Here is a 22878-nt window from a genome sequence, read left to right as displayed (position 1 = left end):
TGCTTTCTATGTATTGCTTTTAATTTATAGATTCAATGTAAACATATTTTTAATTTATAGAGATAGATAGAGACTGATGCACATTTTAAGTTTGTTTACCTTGCCAGATAACCCTCTGCCGTCTCACCTTCTCCTCCTCTGGGTACTGAGTCCTGGATACAGTAAAACACAGCTATTCCCATAGATCCTGGCAGGCTGGTGCCATCTACAGCTTGCTCCGCCCATGTAAGGATGGCTCTTCCTCCTTGCTTTTGAGTGTCATTGGTCCCCTCTCTTTGGGCAGGTGTTCTACATGCCAAGGTGGGCTTTCCAGGACCTGCATGTGTTCAGGGGGCCCTGGGGCCTACTGGGCTGGGAAGACAGAGGTTTCTCCTAACCCCTGGCCTCTGCTACCACACTTCCAAATCACTGGGTGAGGCAGTCAGAATGACCCTCACTCATGACATTGTACCTACACGCACAGTGACTTCTTGTGGTTGCTTCCAAACACTTCCACAGGCTCCTGCCTATTGGAACCTCCATCACCAGGAACTGCTCCCAAGGACAGGGGTTGTCAAGAGGGGCTTCATAGAGCTTCCAGGAGGACTGCCACAGAAGGAACCCGCTGAGCTTGAATTTGGGGTTTAAGCCAAAGGGACCCATTGCAAAGAGTCCCATTCTGCCTCCCACGGCATGTCAGCCTTTAAAACCCAAGGAGAGAGCACTGGCCTTCAGCATACTTCTCTGTGTTCTTCACCCGGGAAACTCTTGTGGGGCTAAAACAGGACCAGAGCCCAGGAATGGCACTGGGGAAATTCATCACGATGTGGGATGGAGGAGAGGACCCCACGGCTTTGTCGTATCTATAGAAAATAAAATGATTGCTGAGAATCCTGAAGCATTCCTCTTCAGTTTATAAGTGTTTCTGCCATTCACAAACCAGAAGTCTTAATTAAAATGCTGTTAAAAGACGCAAATCAATTAACAGATACCTTACAAGATGGTTTATTCTATCTTACACACAGAAAATTGCTTATGAGTATCATGTTACCGCTTTAGGTTATCAGTTAACAAAGGCTGCTAATGAACTACGTTGTTATCAAGTCAGATAAAAGACACCCTGGGAATCCAGGCAAATTATTACAACACAGTACTTTGTTTTGAAATATTGCTCATCTTTCATCACACACAAGGAGAGTAACCCAATCCAATGAGAACCAGTCGACACAACCACTCAGATTTCTGTTGAATTGGAAAGGCAGAGAGTATTCCATAGTGCAGCCCCAGAAATGCAATGTTAATATTATGGGGGAGAGAAATGTTAATGGGGCCTGTGTCACAGAACCTTAGGTTCATGGCAATAATAAAAAGACGGGGGGGTTCCTAAGCCTCTGCCAGTCATGTCCTCCATGCAAAAGTCATTCACATTTGTACCACAAGATAATGCCATAAGCATGATGATAATCCCCTACATTTGTGTAGCTCCCTATAAGGCACACCATCAGCTTTTTCATTGTTGGTTCCATCATTCAAAGAGCTGCAGAGCTGCAGGCCATCCCACGGTCACTGAGACACCTTCCTCTCCAGCCCAGCCCTCCATTTCTTCCTGTAGAAGGTCAGTCTTTCATTTATAAGACTGGAGATGGCCCCATGGTCTTCATGTTTCAGCACCCCTGAATTTTTGCAGAGGGACTCATGGCAACTGAGAAGTTGAGGCCAACAGTTCTAGAAAATGATGCATACCTGTTGATAGATGGAGGTGTTAAGGAGGCTGTGTCTTGACTTTGGTCCCCATTTCCATAAGCCATTTGCTATGGGTAGGTTCCATTGATATGGACACAATGCTATCATAGAAGCGTGAACAGCTCCTCCATGGAGAACCAGGATAGGCAGAATAGATTTATTGACTTCCATATTTCTTACTTCTGGATAAAGTGCTCGTGCCTCACTCTATGCAGTCAGCTTCTTGTGGAAGAGAATCGATATTTTCCCTCAAGACAGAGACACTATAGATCTATTACTTGCCCTGGGTATTGAGTTCCATATGAAGATCCTTCAAGAGCTTTGGAAGCTCAACTTCAAGACATCTCTGAGACCGATGCTGTGGGCAGCTGTCCAGACCTCCCAACCTCTTCTCCTGAAGAGGCCACTCATCTAGAGTTCAATCACTCGTGCATCTCTGAAAAGGAAGAGAACCATCTGGAAGACTTATCGACGAAGTGATTATGCTCTGACTAAACACGGCATATGCTTACGCAGCGCACACAGTTAAGTAGGTATGAAAGAACTCATCAGCATACCTTAGCAAAGTGGGACATTTCTTCATGCAACATAGAAAAGTACCTGAAGACCAGTGGCTTCTAGGTAAAGGGACAGTTTTTCAGATAGAGCTCAACTGAGAGAATGTTTTCTGCCTGCCAAACCTCAAGCCACAAAACCTCACCCACTTTCATGGCAAAAAGGGAAGAAGTCATTCCTCAAGGTTAAGAGGCATATCTGCAGGAAAATGCCACTTCATGTGCTTGAAGAGACTGCATGGGTCTGGGGAGATGTTACAAGGAACAAGGTAGACAGACCTTTGCAAATGTAACTAGAAACTGATACCTTCAAGTCTGACCGTGAGCTGTTACGGTGAGTGAGTCTTATCCACACATAGCATATCTACTATACCGATCTATCTATATGTATATAAAATTAGGAACACAGAAGAAAAGATGAGGTCACCAAACCGGACCCCAGGATAATAGAGCTAAGGCTGAAAGTAGGACACAGACCGTGCTGTGGCCACTCTCAGCTAAAGGCCTCACCAACACTTCCACGCACAGAGATTGAATTCATACCAACGCTTCACTGTAGTTTCACATAATAGTTGTAATTATAACGGAATGACATATTTATGTTTACATGGAATGTTGCATACTTGTTTATGTCATTTGATTATTCATGCTCAGGTTTAATATCTTGATATCTAACATGGGAGAAGGGACAGCAAGAGCACGAAGATCGGGCAGAATTAAGCATCGATGGGATAAGCCAAGCCAAAGGCCATAAAAGAGGCAATACTACCTACCCCGTGTGTGAAGGACTAAGGACACAGGTTGAGGTCAGGCCTGCAGAGCTTGATGGCAGCAGAGCCAACATGGAAGACACACAAATTGGAAACGAGCGAGGATGGTGACAGAGAAGTCTGATGGGATTCCAAGAGAGTCTAACGGCTGTCAGATTTTTGTGTTCCTCTTTTAAAATATGATGGGTCCAAAGTTTGAGCCGGATGGTCTAGAGGTCCATGGGCTCAAGAGAAAGTTCATCCCCTTCTGTTCATCACCCCATTAACAAGTCCTGAGTTCAAAGGACCCTTTCTGATGTTGTTAGGAAGAGGATCTGAAGTAGCTGGATATATGCAGCATTTGCCCTTGAGATACAGGTGTCTATAGAAGATGGGGGAAACCAGGAATGCAGGCTCCTCCTACTCCCGGTCACCCTGAGCTGGGGAAGTGGCACCTGTGAGCTACTCCATCTCCATGGAGGAAGTTATTCTCCAGCACAGCAGCCATTCCTCTGCATACAGCTGTGTCACCAGCCCCCAGAGAGCCAGGAAGAACTGTAAGAACAGATAAGCTGGGCAGAGGCTGGGATAGCAGCTGCTGGCTGGATTAGCAGGTGAATCAGGCTGCAGACCTGGGTTGGGTATCTAGAGAATGAGAAAGAGACTTTTAGAGGCTGCACGTGCAATTCCTTAACATTGGTGGTTTTAGGGGCGCCTGGGTGGCTCAGTCGGTTAAGCGGCCGACTTCGGCTCGGGTCACGATCCCGCCGTCCGTGACTTCGAGCCCCGCGTCGGGCTCTGTGCTGACAGCTCAGAGCCTGGAGCCTGTTTCCGATTCTGTGTCTCCCTCTCTCTGACCCTTCCCCGTTCATGCTCTGTCTCTCTCTGTCTCAAAAATAAATAAACGTTAAAAAAAAAAAAACACAAAAAACAAAAAACAAAAAACATTGGTGGCTTTAGCCAATGCAGTCAGAGAGGAGAAAACAATTAGGGACATAAGAACTGGGAAAGGAGATCTGTTATGAAAACTCAAGGAAATCAAGAAGAAAAAAAACACACACACAAGAAAAGCTTTCAATAAGGCTGCCACTATAACATTAACATACCAAAAAACAATCCGTAAACAATCAATGACTAAGTTGAAGACATAATGGGAAACTCCATTTCTAAAAGTAACAAAAACATAAAAATATTTCGGAGTAAACTTCACAAGAAATGTGGGAAACCCATAAGGTAAAAGCCAAAAGCTCTCTTAAGACACATTAACACAGACTTGCAAATAAAGTCCCCTTCCACGAAGGACTGCTTAACGTCGTAAAGAAGTCGATCGTCTTCAGTTTAATACACGTACATGATGCAACCCCAACAAAAAAACCAAGGTGTTTGTTCTGTGGATAGGTCGTGGAGTTGGTTCTGAAGTTCAAAGGGAAAAACAAATACGCAAGAATGGCTAACAGAGGATAGCAAAAACGTGCCCCTGAATAGGAAACACAATGGGAGCACGCCAGACGGTGGAACAAGCCATAAAGCCTGCACAAGTCGGAGTGTGGTGCCAGAACACCAATAATCACAAATACCACGGAAAGTAATACCAAGTCCAGAAATAGTCCAAATAAACCAGGATATTTATCATTCTTTTTTTTTTAATTTTCAATAGTTTCTGCTTTATCTCGCTGTGTTCCTTTTACAAAACTATAGTTAATTAAAATTATCTATATACAGTTTCTATAAAATTAAAACATATTTACATATGTACACACATATATTTTTTCTAGTTTTTATAAGGTTTTGTTTTTTATTTATATCTCTGATCCATTCGACATTTATTGTGGTGCATAGTATGACATGTGGATCCAATTTTTTCTTTTTCCCAAGTGGCAATCTCTCTCAGCATCATTATGGAAAATATTATTTTCCTCCATTTTATTTGCCACCTTTATGGCTTTCTAAATATCCTTGTTTAGGAGTGCCTGGGTGCTTCAGTCAGTTAAGCGTTCAACTGCGGCTCAGGTCATGATCTCACAGTCCATGAGTTCGAGCCCCGCGTCGGGCTCTGTGCTGACAGCTCAGAGCCTGGAGCCTGTTTCAGATTCTGTCTCCCTCTCTCTCTGCCCCTCCCCTGATCTCTCTCTCTCTCTCTCTCTCTCTCTCACACACACACACACACACACACACACACAAATGAATACACATTTAAAAATTTTTTAAATAAAAATTTTTTAAAAAGGAAAATAATACTCTTTATATATGGAGGGCTAAATTCTAAATAAAAAGAATTGCAAAGAAATCTTCAGGTTACTGCAAGTTTGTAGTTGTATAGTGTTATGATTCTGGAAGTATTTTTTGTGGTATTGGAAGATAGATAAAGGGTAAAAACATTTATGTGGAACACAGCTGTCACTTTGGAGGAGGCAAAACAGAAATATGGAGTGAGGAAAGCTTAAGAAGAGGCTTCTGGTATTGAGTTTGTGGCTCAAATATACATTTCCTGAGTCTGTGTGTTGAGAGGACCTAGAAGCAATGATGTCTCCGGAGCCACACAAGCACACACTGTGTCCAGATCTTGCCTTCTAAAAGCTATTTCACATCAAAAAAGAAAAAACAGGGGATCTCTAAGGGGTACATGGGTGATTCCAGGTCTAAGCAGGGACAGTACACGGTGAGCTGGGGATATTGTGTTGTGTCAGCCCAGGAAACGCTCAAGAGCCACCAAGAAGTGACTGGTACTGGACAAACTGAGGACAATTTGAACGTCACAAAGATCTATGATGGTAATGAATTATAATATGTTGAAATCCACAGTAATGATATTCAACAAGTAAGAGAAAGAGAAAAGGGGGAAGGAAAAAGTCCTTTTTTCTAGAAGAATAAGAAGGGATGCCAGCATTAGAAACTCCACATTTTGTAACTCCCAGTGCAATAACTGATTCAAACGTGGGTTGTGAACAAACATAAAATCATCGGGCAAAGAATCAGTGGGGGTCAGGATGTTCACGTGGTCTCAAAGTACCACCCTGCAGATTATCGACTACTTACAAAGAGGAAAATTGGTCTCCCTAACACAGAGGTCTAGCAGTCGCTTCCTTAACCAAGTGATCAGACACAGCATTACCAACAGTGAGAGAACCTGGCGTCATGTGCTTCCTGATGTAAGACAATAAACGATGCACAATGTCACCTCCGTAGTGTTGTTGACAAAATTCTCAATCTTCATCTACTGGGGAAGAAACTGTCAGCCAAATCCAGAAGATAAGACATCATACAAAAGTACTTCAATACTGACAGGGGAAGAAGGCAGAGTTGTCCAACACAAGAAGAGACTAAACAGAGACAAAATCACAATACCATGTATCCTGGTTTGGGAGGCTTGAGCTATAAAAGATATTTCTGAAACAATCAGAGAGATTTGAATTCGGGCTGTGTAATAGGTGAGATTATTGAATTTTTCAGTCATTTCCTCAGATGTGGTCATCGAATTGTGATTATGCAGGAGACGCCTGGTTATGTATTTAGGGGTAAAATATCTCTGCTAATTTAGGGGTGATATTGCCACTAATTTTTAAGTGAATCAGAAAAAAATGTATGTAGACAGAGTAAAGCAAATGGGGGAAATGTCAACTTGTGAATCTAGGTGAAGGATGTGCATGTTTTTATCACACGGTATTTTCAACTTTTTGGTGGATTTGAAGAGTTTTCCAAAAGAAGGAAGGTGAGAGCACATCGATGGTGCATGAGATGTGGGCAAGAGGACCCAGGGAATACGAACTACGACCAATCCCACAAGCCCAGGCCTCATCCACACTGAGACCTGAAAGCAACAGAGGAAACAAACGCTCCAGCCAAACCAATAGCTTGATGACTCAAAGTTTAGGAGTTTTTTTTCATCGTGTGGACCAAGGTGGTTAGTTAATGGCTTGATTGGCCTTTCAAGGGAAAAAACTGATAAGTACGAGAAAGTTAACGATCTTGTTTCTAAAATCCTGTTTTCTCAGCTCTGCTTAAGCAAATGTCCCACAGCTTCATTTTAAATCTTGCTGAAGTACCATTATATTGACTTTTTAGGGACAAAAAAAACACCCTGCTGATTCCTGGTCTCCCAGCCATCCTGGCACAAGCAGTCATGACTAGTAACTCCCTCCCATCCTGCAGGGGGGCCACCTCCGGAGAGCCACTGTCTCTCTCTCCCTTTCAGAGCAAGTGACCACTCTTACAACTCACCTTTCGGAGAAACTGAGGTGTGACCCACAAAACAGGAGAACCGGGTGTTCATTAACTCATCCCTACGTGACAAAAAGCACATGCAAAGTTTTGCTCCAGGAGAACGGCTTGCCTGTCCTTAGCTTTTTCTTTCGGGTCTAACTTCTTCCTGACTCAGCCTGACTCCATCTAGTGTCAGTTTTGGAAACTTAAATTGTGCCTCCCGTCTCTTCAAAAATCCCTGTTTGTGGAGGAGCTCTGGTCTGCTACGTGCCAAGAACACTTCCCTGAACTTGGTGCAGGGCTATATCCCCGGGGTGGGGGAGGACTCCCACCCAGCCGCCCGACTCTCCCTTGCCGTTCATGTCTTCCTTTCTTCATCCAGCCACCTGCTTTCCCCCTGCTTCCTTGACATTCCCTTTCCTGGACTTCACTTGTACCATGTTTATTTTTGAATGACTATTACAGTCACCTCTTCAGGATTATGAAAATGGCCTCCTCTAGTTCCGAGGTTTCAAAATAATTCAGAACTTCTAAATGCACACAAAACCGCGATATTCTTCTGACAGGATCATACAGGGGAACAGAAAGCCACAGCGACTGCTGCTTCAACAAGGCTTTTGAAGTGGTTTGTTTGTACTACACACAGCAGCGTCTTCATACAGGCACACACACACACACACACACACACACACACGTGTCAATCACTCGCTATGAGACATCAGAGCTTCTCCACCCCCTCACCCTCCAATGCACACACACGCATGTACCAGGACCGGAAATTAGGATTTGTGAAATCTGCCATTTTTGTGAATTCCATGATTAAGATATTCCTGAAACAGGGTCTTCAGAAACTTCTGGGAGGTACTGGAGTTTCCAATGCAAGGTACCCTAACTCAAAGTTCCCCTCCATGTGTGTGGGTGGTTTCGATGGCCAAGGTAGCACGCCCGATCCCATGGGTGGGGAGAAGATCTCTAGGACCACTCCGTCATGACATGGGGCCTGAGCTGGCCACAACAGTCTGTAGCCACATATCCAGGGTGTGTCAGCCACCCAGCAGAGGTCCCCGGAAGCCATGCCGTGGGCAGATTCTTCATCATCGCAGACATAGCCCATCTACCCCAAAACTGACTCCTACCTTGTGCTCTCCATCACAGAGACCAGCTGGACCCCCAAAGACAATGCACGTTCTATGCCTGGGGTTCATCTAGTCATTTCCTGGTCCCCTCTCCCCCTACTATCAGGAGCTAATCCTTCTCATCCTACTAGACTCAGTCCATGGCCTCCCATACCTGCGTCTGCCCAAAGCCCTGTCCGAAGCCCTGATGAAGGTCTGTCTGCCCTGACTCTACAGTGGGAGAGCCTGAGTCAGCACAGAGCCCAGAGCAGTGGGAGTGCTGCCTCTGGCTGAGCCAGGACAAGGACGTCCTCCTGACAAGGGTCACAGCTGCACCTTCAGTGGAACCTATCACTGTGCCAATCCCCCGAGGGCTGAAAGAAGACAGAGCTGCCCCAGTGAGAAGGCCCCTTAGGGTGGGGAAGGACAGGGCAGCGAGAGCCAGCCAACTTGGAATTCTACTTCTCCTGCACGAGAGGTCTCAGGGATTTGGTGGCACTTGGGAGGTGTCTAACATGTGTTCTTTTCTAAAGAGGAATGTGCCAACCTCAGCCAGTGTGGGTCTGGGTGTGTACGAACATGTGTATGTGAGATGGGACACATGGCATGGTCTCCCAGCCCATAAATGCCCCTAATTCTACAATGCATTTCCAAAAGCTCCCTGGGACTGCCCCTCCCCTGCATGAGACCCCCAGATGCAGAGGAGGTGACATTGCCAACAAGAGAACTGTGTGGCCACCCCACTAAACTGTGTGGCACTAAACGCAGGGTGAACCCCACTAAACACAGGCTCCAGTGTTCTAGAACCACCCAGGTTTACACCTATCACACACAGTCATTAGCAGTGCCTCTTCTCCACCCTCACAAAGTCCTGATTTGGATGATAAGGTAAATGGTCACCCTAATCACACTCAGCTCCCCCAGGGGAGGCCCCTGTAGGGTGGCCAAATGGAGGGGGAGACGATGGGATGGGGAGAGGGAGACAGAGAAACAGTGAGAGTCAAGGAGGAGAGGGGTTAATGCTTGGAGGTAGAGTTGATGAAACACACTGTAGGGCCCAGAAATGAGAACATCTGAAGGAGGGGAGATCCTCCAGGAAGTGAACGTCTTGAGAAAGTCCATTTGCAGCTCACCCCCTGGGCGTGACCCTGGTGACAGTGAGCCACACGTCTGTCTCCTTCACACACAAATCCGCCATTCCTTCCATACTCACGACACAGCACCCACTGAGTCCGAGGTCCCAGGGAAGAAGTGGAGGTGACCCCATGCTCCAGATCCCCTCTAAATCCCACCCCCCCCACACTCAGCCCAGACTCTGTCTGCATGCCAGCCCTCACGGAGCACCTCCTCTACTTGGAGCACCCACTCTGTTGCAGGCACTGTGCTAAGTGTTGGGGTTACAGAGATGAAAAGAAAGACCTCACCCTCAAGGACCTTACATCTCGGGGAGAAAACCATCAAAAGAAATATATCACATGATGTCAGTGAATGGAAAGTAATATGAAGAAAAATAAAGCTAGGGAAGGGGAAGACAATAATCAGGGGAAGGGGGTTCTATTTCAAACATGCCATCTAAAATGAAATGATGGCACTGAAGCAGAGATATGAAGGAAGTGAAGGGCCAAGCGTGCAGCTATCTGGAAGAAAAGCATTCCAGATGACAGAAAAGAGCATATGCAAAGGTCCTGAGGCAGGGTTGTCCTCAGAGGACATAGTCTCTATGTGGAAGAGCAGTGTGGCCCATTGCCAGTGGGGAAGCCAGTTAACCTGGAGTAGGCCACATGGGCTTCCCAAGTGGGTCAAGGCAAGGGCTAGGGACCTCTCTCTGAGTGTTGGGGGGATGCACTGAGGGATTCTGTGTGGGAGGTAGGGCAGGGAACTGAGGGTATGCAGAGGCCAGCCCAAGTCCCCTTTGGCTACTGTACCCTGTGCGCCAACCCCCCCCCCCACTCTCATGACTCTTACCCACTGAACCATAGAAAGGAAGAGGAGACTTGGGGTGCATTCTGGCCTCCTTGGAAGCACTTTGGAGTAGAGAGAAGGGCTAGGAGGACAGGCAAGGAAGCACAATGGATAAAACAGGAGGAAAAATGATACCCTCACTTACCACGGTAGTGACCTTACCTTGGGACTCTCTTCTTTAGTGTGACCGAATCTAAACAGAGAAAGAAAAGCATTAGGAAGGAGACACTGTGACCTGTGGTGCAGCTCACTCAGTGCCAGGCAAGCAGGAGTGAGTCAGAGCCAGCCTGACTCAGACAGCTCTGAAAGGCTCCCTGGGTTGGGGTCAGTGGGGGTGGTGGTCTTGGGCTGAGTGTTCTTCATCCTTCCCCTTTGGCTCTGTTGGAGTCTGTCCATCCAGGTCTCATCTAGAGCCCCCTTAGTTGGGCACATAAGTAGAACCGAGCCTTCCCTAGGGCCCTCCTACCCTCATCATTCCCCATTATCCCCCTTCACTTGCAACTCCTGGACCCCCTTGCCCTAAAGGGATCCAGCACGTCTCCCATTCTGTGATGGAGAGGGTTTTTCCTCCCCCCGCCTATTCCTAAGGATACAAAAGCAATGGTCAGCAAACTCCTGTGACCAATTAAACCCCTTGTTCAGTTGGACATGCTGCATCTCGGGAAGCCCCCAGAGGCTGTGTCTCCTCTCCCTGGCCCAGACTTCCCCCTCTGCCTCTCTTCGCAGATAGTAATTGCACTTTGCAGAGACACAGTGAGGCTCCTTCCTCCTCGTCCCTGGGAGAACCTCATGGAAAACTGCATCGTCATCTCATGAAGCAGACTGGGAATGATTTTTGCGAGTCCCAACTTGGGAGAAAGGGGATGCAAATCACTGTTGTATTTTGCTGTCAAAACTCACGAACTGTCTGCCCCGTGTCTGTGAGTTTCACTTCCCCGCAGATGCTGTGGGACACCGAGAACCTGCCAGAGTTCATGTAAGCCCAGCTCTGTTTGGATCAGGAGGACCCAGCACAGCTCCAAGCAAGACCAATTTATGGGCAACTCAGCCCACATCAACTGAGCTCACAGCACCACCCAGCCTCATCACCTCCTGGGATCAATTTTATCTGGTCACATTTTTGGATATGAGAATAGACATTTCTGTCTGAAGCCAACTCAGCCCCCTTCCCCTTCCACCTTTTTCCAAGAAATCTGATTCTTAAGAATGGAAAAGTACAGAGAGAGAAAAAGAAGAGGGGAGAAAGAGAGATCAACAGAGACACAGAGAGCTCACTGCGTTTCTTTTCTACCCAGGTTTTCAGTCTTTCTCCAACCAAGTTTCCGAGCTCCCCGGTGCCTCAGGCTGCCCTCACCATCCTGGGCTGGGCTGGACTGGGCTGGGCAGAGGTCACTGCTCCCTTACCGTTGAAGCCCAGGTTTGAGTTTCTCAGGTCCGAGGAGTCATTATCAAACAAGTGCTTCTTGATCATGCAGATCTTCAGGGCCAAGAAGCCAGCCGATATGGCAACGCCCACAGCCGTCCCGATGATGGCGTACTTGATATCTGCAGGGCAGGGAGGAATTGAACAACGGGCATCAACCAGTCACCATCCTGCAGAGGTCTTCTGCAGCTCCCTTCACATTCTGGGTGAAGTCCAAAGTCATGTGCAGGACCCTAAAATTCCACATTCCGATCCGCTGAAGCCCAGGGGCACACTCGTTCCCTGCCCCTCGCCCACACCCTATCCCCTCCTCCTAGAACTCCATCCTGCTCTCTTCAGCTGAGGGAATCATTCCCCAGCGGCAGATGGTTCACTTCTCTGGCCTCCCGTATTCCTTCCTCACTTATCTTTTCACTGATTCATTTATCACATACGTGTTCATTGCCTGCTCTGTGGTGAGCAGGAAGGCAAAGGAAGAGAAAAGATCAGACTCCATCTTGAGGGGAGTCAGCTGGGGCAGTTGGGAGCTCACCCTAATGCCAGGTAACAGGGGTGGGCTGGGCTGGCGTGGGAGCTGGGAGCCTTCCCGGAGGAGGCAGACTGTACCATGCCTGCTGAGGCAAGCCCCTGAGGTGGAAAGGAGCTGGGACCAACCATGCAGGTGTGGGGCAGGCCACGGAAGCATGGCAGAATGCAGGGCCCTGTAGGTGCTGGAGCTGCTCAGCTTACAGAGAACAGACAAGGGCGACACTGGTGACTCATACCCCTCTGAGGACAGGCTCTCCAGCAGGCCCATGCCCCTGGGGTAAACTGTGTTAGCTCCTCAGGCAGGTCTGGAGGTGAGTGCAGCCCCTGTTCCGGGATGACAGGCAGGAAACCAGCCATACACACCCCCTGCACGCCCCACCCGCCCAGGCCTTCTGGAGTGTCCCCCTCTTGCCCCCTCAGCCCTGCACGCAGAGGAAGCAGGACAGCCACCTACCAATTTCGGCCCCAGCAGACTTGCCGGTTGCTAACACTCCAACATCTGTAAAGAAAGAAAACCCAGACTCTGGTTAGAACCAAACTGCTGGCTGTGATCAGGCCAGGGGTGGAGGGCCGAGCCCCTGTCCCCAGCCACTCCCTCCCCCACATCCGGGAAGGCCCTCCTGCTTGGCCCCCAGCCTCAGGAACACAGAGGCGGGCTGCTGGTGGCCACGGGGTGTCCTGGAACCTTGCAGGGATGTTAGAGCCCTCCCCCGAACCCACACGGGGAGCGGGGTTCCCTCGAGTGGCCTTCGGGTTCAGCCAGCTCTCTAATATGGTCTCCAAGACCCAAGCTCTGACCCTTGCTGCCGCTTTAGCTTCTTCTGTCATTCCCACAAACCCTCTCACCCCAGCCATACTGCACTGCGTCCAGTCCCCACCCAGGCCACAGGCTCTGCTGTCCCTGGGCCACCCCCTCTGCCTGGCCCCATCTTCTCGCTTCTCCTCCTTCTCCCCACCTCGGTTCCATGTTACTTCCTCCCGAGCCCCCACGCCTGGCTCAGCTGCCCCACAACCTGCTCCCCCTCCTGTGAAGCCTTCATACCCGACCACAGCATTTATTTAACAATGTTACAGAGTGCTGCCGTGCTCCAGGCACCCTGCGGCCTGAGAGCCTCTCAGCTATTAATCCACGGACTGCATCTTCTGGCCAGTCTCCCCACTGTGCTCTCCATGCCCTGTGGGGGGTTCTGCCCCCCAGTATTTGACCCAGCGTCGCGTACAAAGGACGTATTAACAGACGTTCTGCGAATGGGTGAATAACGGTGACAGAGCACGCAGCAGGGGTGCCTCACTCTTCGAGCCAGGAGGACTCCTGCCATCAGGAGACATGGCTTCCAGATGGGGGCCGTTGTCCCTGCAGACGGGCCCAGAAGATCTAAGGCAGAGTGGTAGGCCTTGCAGAGGAAGGCGTACATTAATTGGCCACTTACTTTGAGGCAATACTGGGTGAGGCACTTGCATTAACACATTTAATACTCGGAGCAACAACTGTGGGAGATAGGAGCTGTTCTCACCTGCCTTTGATGAATGAGGAACCAAAGGCATTGAAGACTTGACAATGGGCCCAAAGGCCAAGAGAAGTGGAACGCAGGGTCTGAGCCACGCGACTTGCACTGAGAGGCCCCGGACGTCCTGCAAGGTCGAATCCCAGGGAGCTAAAAGAATGACCCCACACCCATTAAGGCCAAGGACTGGAGGGGTTTCGGGGTTGGGGGTGATGAGATCCAAGCCTGGTTCTAGGTACAAGCTTCCAGGCAAAGGTAGAGAAACCGGAAGTACCACACCTGTGGGGTTTGGGGCTGGATCTTCCCCAGTTAAGCTCCAAGACAAATCCACCTCCCAACCCCCACCTCTGGGATGCTGAAAGATGGCAGAGGCACTTGCTCAGTAAAGACATTCCCCACAGGACCACATCTGCTGACTACAGTCAGTGCTGCCTGGGGTGATGTGTTGGGTTGACCTCTTGCTCTGTGTGTGTTTGGAGGGGAAAGGATCATCGTAACGGAGGTTAGGATTTTTCCGCTGGCCTCACTTAGCAGATGGATAAAGCTGAGAAGTTGTGAAGCAAAGGTACACAGCCTTGCTCTAACCACAGGTTGTCTTGGAAATTCAACGACTTCTGCCTTTCTTCTGAAATGCGTGCCCCTACGTGAGGCCCATCCGCGCACACACATCACAGACACCCCCACGTACGATATGACCTTGGTCTCGTCCGTTCTCTGAAACTCTTGCTGAGCTTCATTGTTTCTTTACATTCCTTACATTAATCCTGCCATTCCAGCTAGGTTGAAAACTATTCCAGGGATGGGACAAAATCTTATATTTTGCACATGGCTGGGTTGGGCTGTTTTGAGGGGCCGGGCTAGGAGCTGACTTCCAGATTGATGCCCAAACTTCAGAGCTGCATATGCTGTGTGCTCACCTTGGCTCCCTTCCTGACATCGGTCTGGCCCCCCTCTGCCATAAATGGACAGGAGGCAGGGGACAGGGCAGGGCAGGGCAGGGCATCAGCAAGCGAGGCCAGCCCACAAAGGGGACAGTCTCTCCCCTACCCCCTTGACACATGAACGTCTTTCTTGGCTTCTCCCCTGGTGACCATCCCTCTCCACGTGGAGCATGCAGCGTAAAAACTTTACATAGCCCGAGATGAAACTTGAATAGAGAAGGAAGAAAGAACACAGAGTGAGATGGAAAAAGTCAGAGAGCCAGAGAGAAAGAAACACAGAGACACGGTCACGCATAAGCACCCGGAGCCTATGCCACAGGAGCTCAGACCTCTGACAGCAGGGTTGAGAAGGAAAAAGGTGAAAGAACATTTAATGTCACAGAAGGCCAGGTGCTGCCCTGGCTCTCCGGGCTTCAGGCTCTTCTACCACGTCCAAGGTCAGGGACTGAGAGAATGCCTTCCATGGGGCCACTGCTTTTCCACCTGCAGGCACAGGAACCCGGGCGGTGGACACATCCGGTCCCAGGAATTCCTGCTAGCCAGCCAGATGGCCACTCGGCGGCAGCCTTTCCCCTCCTTGGGGAGGGAACTCCCTCCCTGCAGCCTTCCACCCGCTCTCTAACAAGCCCCTGGGTGAGGATCTGTCATAAACACACTAGCCCAGCTGACCCCACCACTCGCCTCCTGCCAGGGTCTTGAGCTAGAGGAGTCCCTCCTGGGCCATAGACCCCCGGTGAGCCCCCAGTGCTAATTTCCCCTGACTCTGCAAAGCAGCTGGAGGATGGATGGGCCTAGCAGCACAGCCAGAGGCTTCCAGCGTGCCCCTGCGTTGAGACCTGTGCGAGCCCCAGGAGGAAGCTGCCGGGCACATCCTCTGCTGGAATTCTCTGGGTTCTCTTGCAAGCAGGAAGAGGAAGGTTAGCATCCAGAGGACCGACTCTCCAACCCAGGGGAGAGTCCAAGGGGACTGAGCAGGGGCTGGCCGTACCAAGGCCAGTCTCCCTGGGGGCACACAGGGGCTGTGTTGACCGGTTTGCCAGGCGGTAGTGGGCACAGTGCTGGCCACATCTGAATTGACTGCCAGCACTCCCGGGACTGCCCACACTGAAGCAGGCGCAGGGGTCAGGAGCAGAGGTCCCGGAGCCCAGCCTTGCTGCCACCTAGCACAGAGAGCAGGGGGCTGCCTCTAGATGGGTCTCCACCCTCACAGTCTTCCTGTGTGCCCAGGCGCTCTTGCCAAGACACACACGTGAGGCTACACTTGTCCAGGTCCCTGCTTCCTCCGCCTGCCCCATTTGAACATGCCTCTGGAGGACGATATCCCTCCCCGCCGAAATAGCCAGCCTCCAGCCCTCTTCTCTGCATCTCCTCCCACCTCAGTCATGCAGAGCACGGTCTGCTTCTGCAAGTGGTTTCCAAACGGGAAGGAAATGGTCCTGAGACCTTGAGGCTCCCTGGGTCCCCTCCCCTGGGATGTGAGAGGGGAGCCTTCAGGGGAAGGCAGCAAGAGGGCTGCTCTCTGAGAGTGAGCTAAGGGTACAGCAGGGCTCTGCACCATTCAGTTGGAATCTGACCCACTGAGAGCCCGTCCCTGACGTCTAGACCTCCTGCGCTGTCCATGTCACCTGTTGGGCCCGCCCTCAGTGGGGGCTGGCACTCTTCACCACCCTTATTTGGGCAGGATCAGGCTATGTGGTTCCCGTTGTGGGGTAGTGGGCGTGCGAGAACTCAGATGTTGTTCTATAAGTAACTGAACTAAAAATAGACAGAAGCTGCCCTCAGTGTTTGTCAATGGATGCCTGGTCATTTTCATCCTGGAACTTAAATATTGCAGAATGGCTCCTAACTTTAGATCTCATCCTAACATCCCCAGCCAGGGGAAGGGGTTTCAAATGTCGAGACAGGCATCCATCATCTCCTAACACAGTCTACACATAGGCATGAAGTGCCTGCAGTGTGCTCTGGGTAGGGCATCCAAGAGCAACCCAAGACACTTGTGCCCCATAAAGGAGCTCACAGAGTGACAAGGGAGACAAAAAGAAAAATCGGAGGGTCAAAGGCGATGTCCAGCACTTCCTGCAAACCTCCGTCTCCACTAGCTAGAAGTCTAAATGGAGGTGTGCAGAATGGACACCTGCTGTGTCGCCTGCACACCCCCGCTCCGACCCCTCGGCTGCTGGCAGTACCTTGGCATTCCTTTGGGAACCACCTCCACGTGATTCGCCCAGGGCTGGCCCCAGGATGGATGCATGAACCCTACCTGATTAATTAGCATATTCCATCTTCCTGTCAGCAGTGATTGGTTGAGGGGTGGAGCAGGTGAACCAATTCGGGCCAGTAAGACTCAACTCTGGGACTTGGAGGGAAATATGGAGAAACGGGAGTACCTTCTGGAATTGGTAACTGTGGGGCTGAGGGGGGGCCCACTGGATGGAGAGAATCTGCTAGGATTGAAGCCCCCACAGAAGAGGGTCAAGCTGAGACCAAGTCTTAAAGACACCTTTTGAGGGCCTGAATCCAACTGTGCCTGAAACACCTGTTCTTGACTTTTCAGTCACCTCAGTAAGGAAACACTTCCTTTATCTTAATCTAATCCAAGCTAAGTAACTGTCACCTGCCATCAGAAGACTCCTGATGACTGGGGTGGCAGGTCCTTCATAGAGCATCATTGGAAATCAGGTTGGCAAGGCAGGGAGGCGAGTAAAGGGGGCTGGCGGTGGACAAGTTGCTCACACCCCAGCCTCTAATAAACCCAACCAGGATCAGCAAGCAAAGCAGCCACTGCACATGCTGCTGTCTTTGATGCAACAGCTTCCTTGTTCCCACGGAATGCTCTTACTTATCCTTCAAGACTTAGCACAGGGGCGCCTGGGTGGTTCAGTCGGCTGAGCGTCCGACTTTGGCTCAGGTCATCACCTCACAGTTTGTGGGTTCAAGCCCCATGTCAGGCTTTGCGCCGACGGTGTGGAGCCTGGAGCCTGCTTGGGATTCTCTCTCTCTCTCCCTCTCTCTCTGCCCCTCTCCCACTCACTCGCACGTGTGTTCTCTCTCTCTCTCTCTCTGTCTCTAAAATGAATAAACATTTAAAAAAAAGACGTAGCACAAAGCCACCTCTTCAGGAAGTCCCGATTCTCTCCATTTGTTCAGGATCACCTCTGCCACCTTGTCACACCTCTGCACCTGCTCCACTCACACTGCCCAGCAGGTTGTTCTGTGGCAACGAAGGACCCCCTTCAGGATGATATGTGAGATTCCTCAGAACTCAGATTCTCTTCCTGTGAGATGCAGAGAAGATGGAAGGAGAGAACTCTGAGCTCTCTGGGAAGTGACCCTCAAAACCACTGAGCATGAAACCAGAAGTGGCTTCAAGTGATAAGACTGAGTATCTGGGACTAAGTGATAATGACGGCTCCGAGGGAAGAAACGCTCAGCCAAGGAGAAACAAGTGACTTTTGCTCCTGCAACCCTGAGACGGGAAACACTCATGGAACAGACACGAAACACACAGATCGTATGTGGAACACACATGGAACACACATGGCTGCTGTTGCTGTGGATGCCTCTGTCTTTCCTGCCCGAGAGCCCAGACCAAGTAAAGTGCAGCCAGGATTCCACTGGGAGAAAGGGTCAGAATGGGAATTGGAAGTGCAAATGGAAAGGGAACAGTCCAAATATTTTTCACACACAGTTTGAACCTGGGCCTCCCTTTTCTCATCCAAAAATGGGGACATAAGACCCGAATGTGTAGAAAGGACTCAGTGAGACAGCGTCTTTCTTTCTGCCCGTTTGTCCTGAGCCTCCCTGAAATGTAAGCTGATCTCGCGGGGCCCGCAGAACACAAGGTGTGTTTCTCTAGCTGAGCTGGTTCGGTGCTTGTGGGTGTTTGGTACCCCTTCCTTTCCACAGAGCTCGTGGATGGGTGCACTTTTCAGAAAGACCAGGCAGGTGGTCCTGGCCGTTTCACTCCTCCAGGGGGCTGTTTGATGCTACGAATTAAGCACATGAGGTCTGAATGTGGGAGGAAGGCTTCTGTCCTCTCCCAAACGGAACACCGGAGAAGCTCTGAGTTAGCCTGGGTGTGGAGCGCTCCAGCTACAGGCGGCGGCTGGGTGTGTGCTGGGGTCTAGAGCCTTCCTCTGACACAGCTCTGGATTTGCAGAAACCTTAGGCTCCCTGTTCACAAGCCCAGGAACCACCGGAAACTGCTCTTCCTCAATACCCTTTCCCCATCTTGTTAGACTGACTGCAGCTACCAGCTCCAAGTAATCAGGACTCGGCCGCTCCTCTCCCAGGGCTGAGGCGTTCCTCCCTTCCCATGAAAGCTCCCAGACCCGGGGCAGAGCCCACACCTGCCAGAGCCTGCAGGTTCCAGAGATAGAAAGTAAAAGGAAAGCTGAGGAGAGAGGACAGCTGAGCAAAGACAGCTCCAAGGGGGGGCCTCTGACCACGACCAGAGGGCACAGGAGTCAGACCACCAGCTCGGCAAACCCAGCTCAGCACTGAGGCTGCAGCCGTGCGCCCTGGCGCCTGCAGAGTGGGGAATTCCTCGCGTGGGGTCCCAGGAACACAAGGAAGCAAGCAGCCACAACCATCCAGGCAGATCACAGAGGCGTGGGGGGGGGGGGGGATAAAGGGGGGGAGTACCCCAGCCCAGGGGAGTCCGAGAAGGCCCTTGGAGCACACATTATTTAAATTAAAAACGAAAGGACAAGTAGGACCTAGTGAAGACAGGGGCTGGGGGTGGGGGCGGCCATGTAGTGGAACCAGGCAAGGGGAAGGTGTCCACGCAGAGGAAAAGGCACCAGCAAAGGCCAAGAGGCCGGAGGGGGAGCCAGGGCTTGGGAATGGAGAAGGCAGCTCAGCGAGTCAGAGCAGCAAGGGGGTAAACTGAGGCTCTCGGGGTTCTCCAGAGGATGAGAAAGGGACAGGACAAAGCCACAATGAGCAGGAACTAGAGTCTGGAGGCCAACAGGAAGAAAGAGGGGCTGACCCGAGGCTACAAAACACAAGGGAAAATACCTCCAGCTTCTAGAAATAGCATCCTAATTAAGAGGAAAACAATACTGGTGGGTGACCAGACAGTATCGAAACTTGTGCCTACTTTGTTTCTCCTGAGCAATCTTTGCTAATTAATTCTTAAAGATTCACACACGGGGATTAAAACACTCAGCTAAAGAAGCCAAACTGATCAATACCTTTCCAGGCTAATGGAGGGACTGGAGGCCGGGAGCCGGCCTCGGCCCAAGGTAGAACCAAGGACAAGGGCACTCCAAGAATGAGAAGCACTCCCAAAGGGGCAAGCCCCCCAGGGTGTCCCAAGTCCATGCTGGCCAGCAGGTGGTGACATCAAACGCTATCACACCAGGCAGGGTTGCTGCTGAAACATTGAAGGAGCCAGAAGTGCTGGAAGCCAGGAGGAGCTTCAGGCTGCCCTGGTGGGGGGTGGTGTTGTCCGGGGAAGGCGGGCCCAGTGGGCCCACTGTGGGAACACCCGGCTAACCCTACACATGCTGGTTGAGGGGGTTGGTCCATCTTTGAATGTCTCTGTGGGAGCACGAAAGCGTCATATGACTGAATGCATGGTGGGTGGAAAGGAATGATACTTGGAACCAGAAAATCGGAGTTTCCATTCTGCTACTGCTCAGCCAGTGGCCTTGGGCCAGGCGTGACTTGACTCCCAGCTCGGTGGCCCCTCTGCAACAGGGCTGACCACAGGAAGCCTGCCGAATGACACAGATGGCGTTGCAGGGATCCCCTGAAGGTGTGTGGGCACCAACCGAGGTGCAGGAGGGAACCTTCCTGCACAGGCCCTCAGCCACCCACTTGAGATGGGGTTCTCCACTTTCCTAGAGGCTGTGGGAGATGGTGGGGGGGGGGGCAGAGCGTACCAGAAAGCAGCTCTAGGCAGAAACTCAGGTCAGAAAGGAGACTGTCGTCCCCATCAACGTTATCAGAAGTGGCAGAGCCGAGCAGAAGCCTCCAGAAGGCTGTATGATTCCAGGTGGGGGACGGCCCACCCACTCAACCTTGGGGCTTCAGACCAGAGAAGGCCCGTTTGCAAGAGTGCCTTTTCAGAGAGCGCGGGGAGGCTGGAAGCAGTGCAGAATAACTAATTAATGATGGTAAAGTATTGTGGACGGGGAAAACGCTGCATAACCGCTAAGTGGTGGGGTTATTATTATTCATGCAATATTCATACTGTGCTCTTCAGCCTCTGAGAAGCTCCGCTCCGCAGTCCTCAGGGACCCGGCGGAGGGAAGCGTGTGCCCAGGGGGCGGGGTGTGGGACGACAGCTGGCCTGGTCCACGGGGAAAGGGCCATGACACTGCAGCAGAAACAGCAACACCCAAGCAACACAGGAGCCACAGGAGCTTAGCAATACCACACCACCTGCCTCCATCCACCAGGACAGAGGTTCTCTGAGCCCTATTGTGTGCCAGGGTCTGTGCTGGGCATTTGTTTTTCAAGAAAACTCCTTAAAATTTGCAGGGCCGAGGGCATGCCACAAGTCTAAATAATTAAGAGTTCAAGAGCCAGCCACGCATGGCCCAGCCCACGTGCTCCTGAGGGTCCTGCTGTCCACTCCCCATGGGTTACCTTTCCCAGGGGAAAGCGCTTCCCTGCTGAGGGCCTGAAGGCTAGCTGGTCTTCTGGGCAGAACAGAAGGATGTGGGGCCCGGCCTGGGTCTCCTGCAATGCCAGGACCCTGCAGGACTCATGACAGGGCCTGGCCCAGTCAGCCTTCCCAGCGGCCTCCTCCCCAACACCTTGCTTTCCTTCCTGGACTTCTGGCCAGCGCTGAGGCATGCCTCCCAAACTAGCTTGCCAAGTGGAGGAAGGAAGTGAGATTTCTTGGTTATCCGCCAAGGAGTGCCTGTTGGTCACTGAAATAAAAGCAGCCCCTCCCTTGCCACCTAGTTTCCAGGCCCCCACAAGGCTAGGTTTCCTCTCTGGACACACCACCCCCCCTTTGGGCCGCCTGGTGCACACACAAGTCCCCCTCCCATATGAATGTGTGCTGACCCAGTTCCTGAACTTTGAAAACACTTTATAACACCAAAAAGAAAAAAAAAAAAAGGCTTTGTATCTGGATATATGTGTGATATGGGGGCCCTTTACAGCCGGAGTGGGGACAGGGACCTCTCTCCTGGGGTCCATGGCCCTCATTTCTCCAGGAAGCCCCAGCAGGTCAGGGGCCATCTCAGGGTCACATGACTGAATAGGAGAGCCTTAGGGTTTGAGTCTGGGTCAGCCTGGCTCCAGGAAAGGGACTCACACCAGCACACAGGCTGGACAGTTTCTCAACGTGTCATATGTGGCTCAATGAGTAGGGCTCATCCGCGGTATGGGGGGCATCTCTGTTCTCTGAGTATCTCCAGAGACTTCTCTGGGTCAGCTCCCACCAACACTGTCTTCTGTGAGGCTCGTCACGGGCCAGCCACAAGCCATGACGGATGCCAACACCTCAGGTCACATGCCGCTTCCAATGGGGAAGTGGGTATGAGGCGTGCAATGTGGCCTACAAGCCGGCAGACCCTGCTGGTGTGGCCCTAGACAAATCCAGCCTGTCTTCTCTCTCCCAAGAGGGTTGCCTACAGCCGACCCACCGGCCGCACCGCAGCCGGCAGGCTCTTCCTCCAGCTGCAGCAAATGCCCTGCGAGATAAGCCTCACCTTCCTCCCCGTGGCTCACCAAGCCCTCCTCCACTAGCCTGTGCTCACTGCTCAGCCTCACCCAGTATTCCCCTCCAGGCCAAGCTGCCCTCCCCCTCCTGCCTCAGCAAGGGCTTCCCTCTCTTCTCAGAGCTCCATCCTTCCTGTCCCAACCAGATTGGTTCCCGCACCCCGTTCCTGCACCCAGTTCCTGCAGACTGGCTCCTGGAAGCTGAAGTTTCGCTTCATGCACCAATCAACTCACCAACAAGTGCTGGTGCAGGGCGTGTGCTGGGCGGTGGCCTGGAGAGACCAGATCCTTGCCCCCAAAGAAGTCAGAGCACCGCGGGGGAACGAGATCCCAAACAGGCACACAGGAAGGCAGATATGCGATTAGGATTGTGAGATCTGTGAGGGAGCATCTCCAGGGCTCTAGGAGCAGCAGCACGAATCCCACACAGAGCAGGTGACTCATGAGGAGGCTTCAAGAACGGAACTTGACAGATATCCCAGGGGGCTGGGGCGCA

At 51.2% G+C, this 22878-nt stretch overlaps 1 protein-coding gene across 3 annotated transcripts in view; it reads right to left on the bottom strand.

Moving 5' to 3' along the window:
* Positions 1–968: 968 nt before the first annotated feature.
* TMEM273 (transmembrane protein 273) overlaps positions 969–22878 on the bottom strand; it is a 34402-nt gene continuing 12492 nt past the window's right edge. Inside the window, exons 2-7 of one of the 3 annotated variants that reach the window (XM_030335028.1) lie at positions 13768–13908; positions 12708–12752; positions 11707–11847; positions 10465–10495; positions 6062–6169; positions 969–2158 (exon numbers count right to left, since the gene is read on the bottom strand). In XM_030335028.1, the coding sequence (XP_030190888.1) occupies positions 6082–6169; positions 10465–10495; positions 11707–11847; positions 12708–12752; positions 13768–13908 (446 nt within the window). In that variant the 3' untranslated portion in view covers positions 969–2158; positions 6062–6081. The remainder of the gene's footprint in view (positions 2159–6061; positions 6170–10464; positions 10496–11706; positions 11848–12707; positions 12753–13767; positions 13909–22878) is intronic. The other 2 variants (XM_030335029.1, XM_030335030.1) reach the window with 2 other exon arrangements.

The sequence above is a fragment of the Lynx canadensis genome, chromosome D2 (assembly GCF_007474595.2).
Source record: "Lynx canadensis isolate LIC74 chromosome D2, mLynCan4.pri.v2, whole genome shotgun sequence".
NCBI classification, from domain to species: domain Eukaryota; kingdom Metazoa; phylum Chordata; class Mammalia; order Carnivora; family Felidae; genus Lynx; species Lynx canadensis.
The sequence above is the reverse complement of the archived record's forward strand: the minus strand, read 5'-3'. Positions and strand labels throughout refer to the sequence as shown.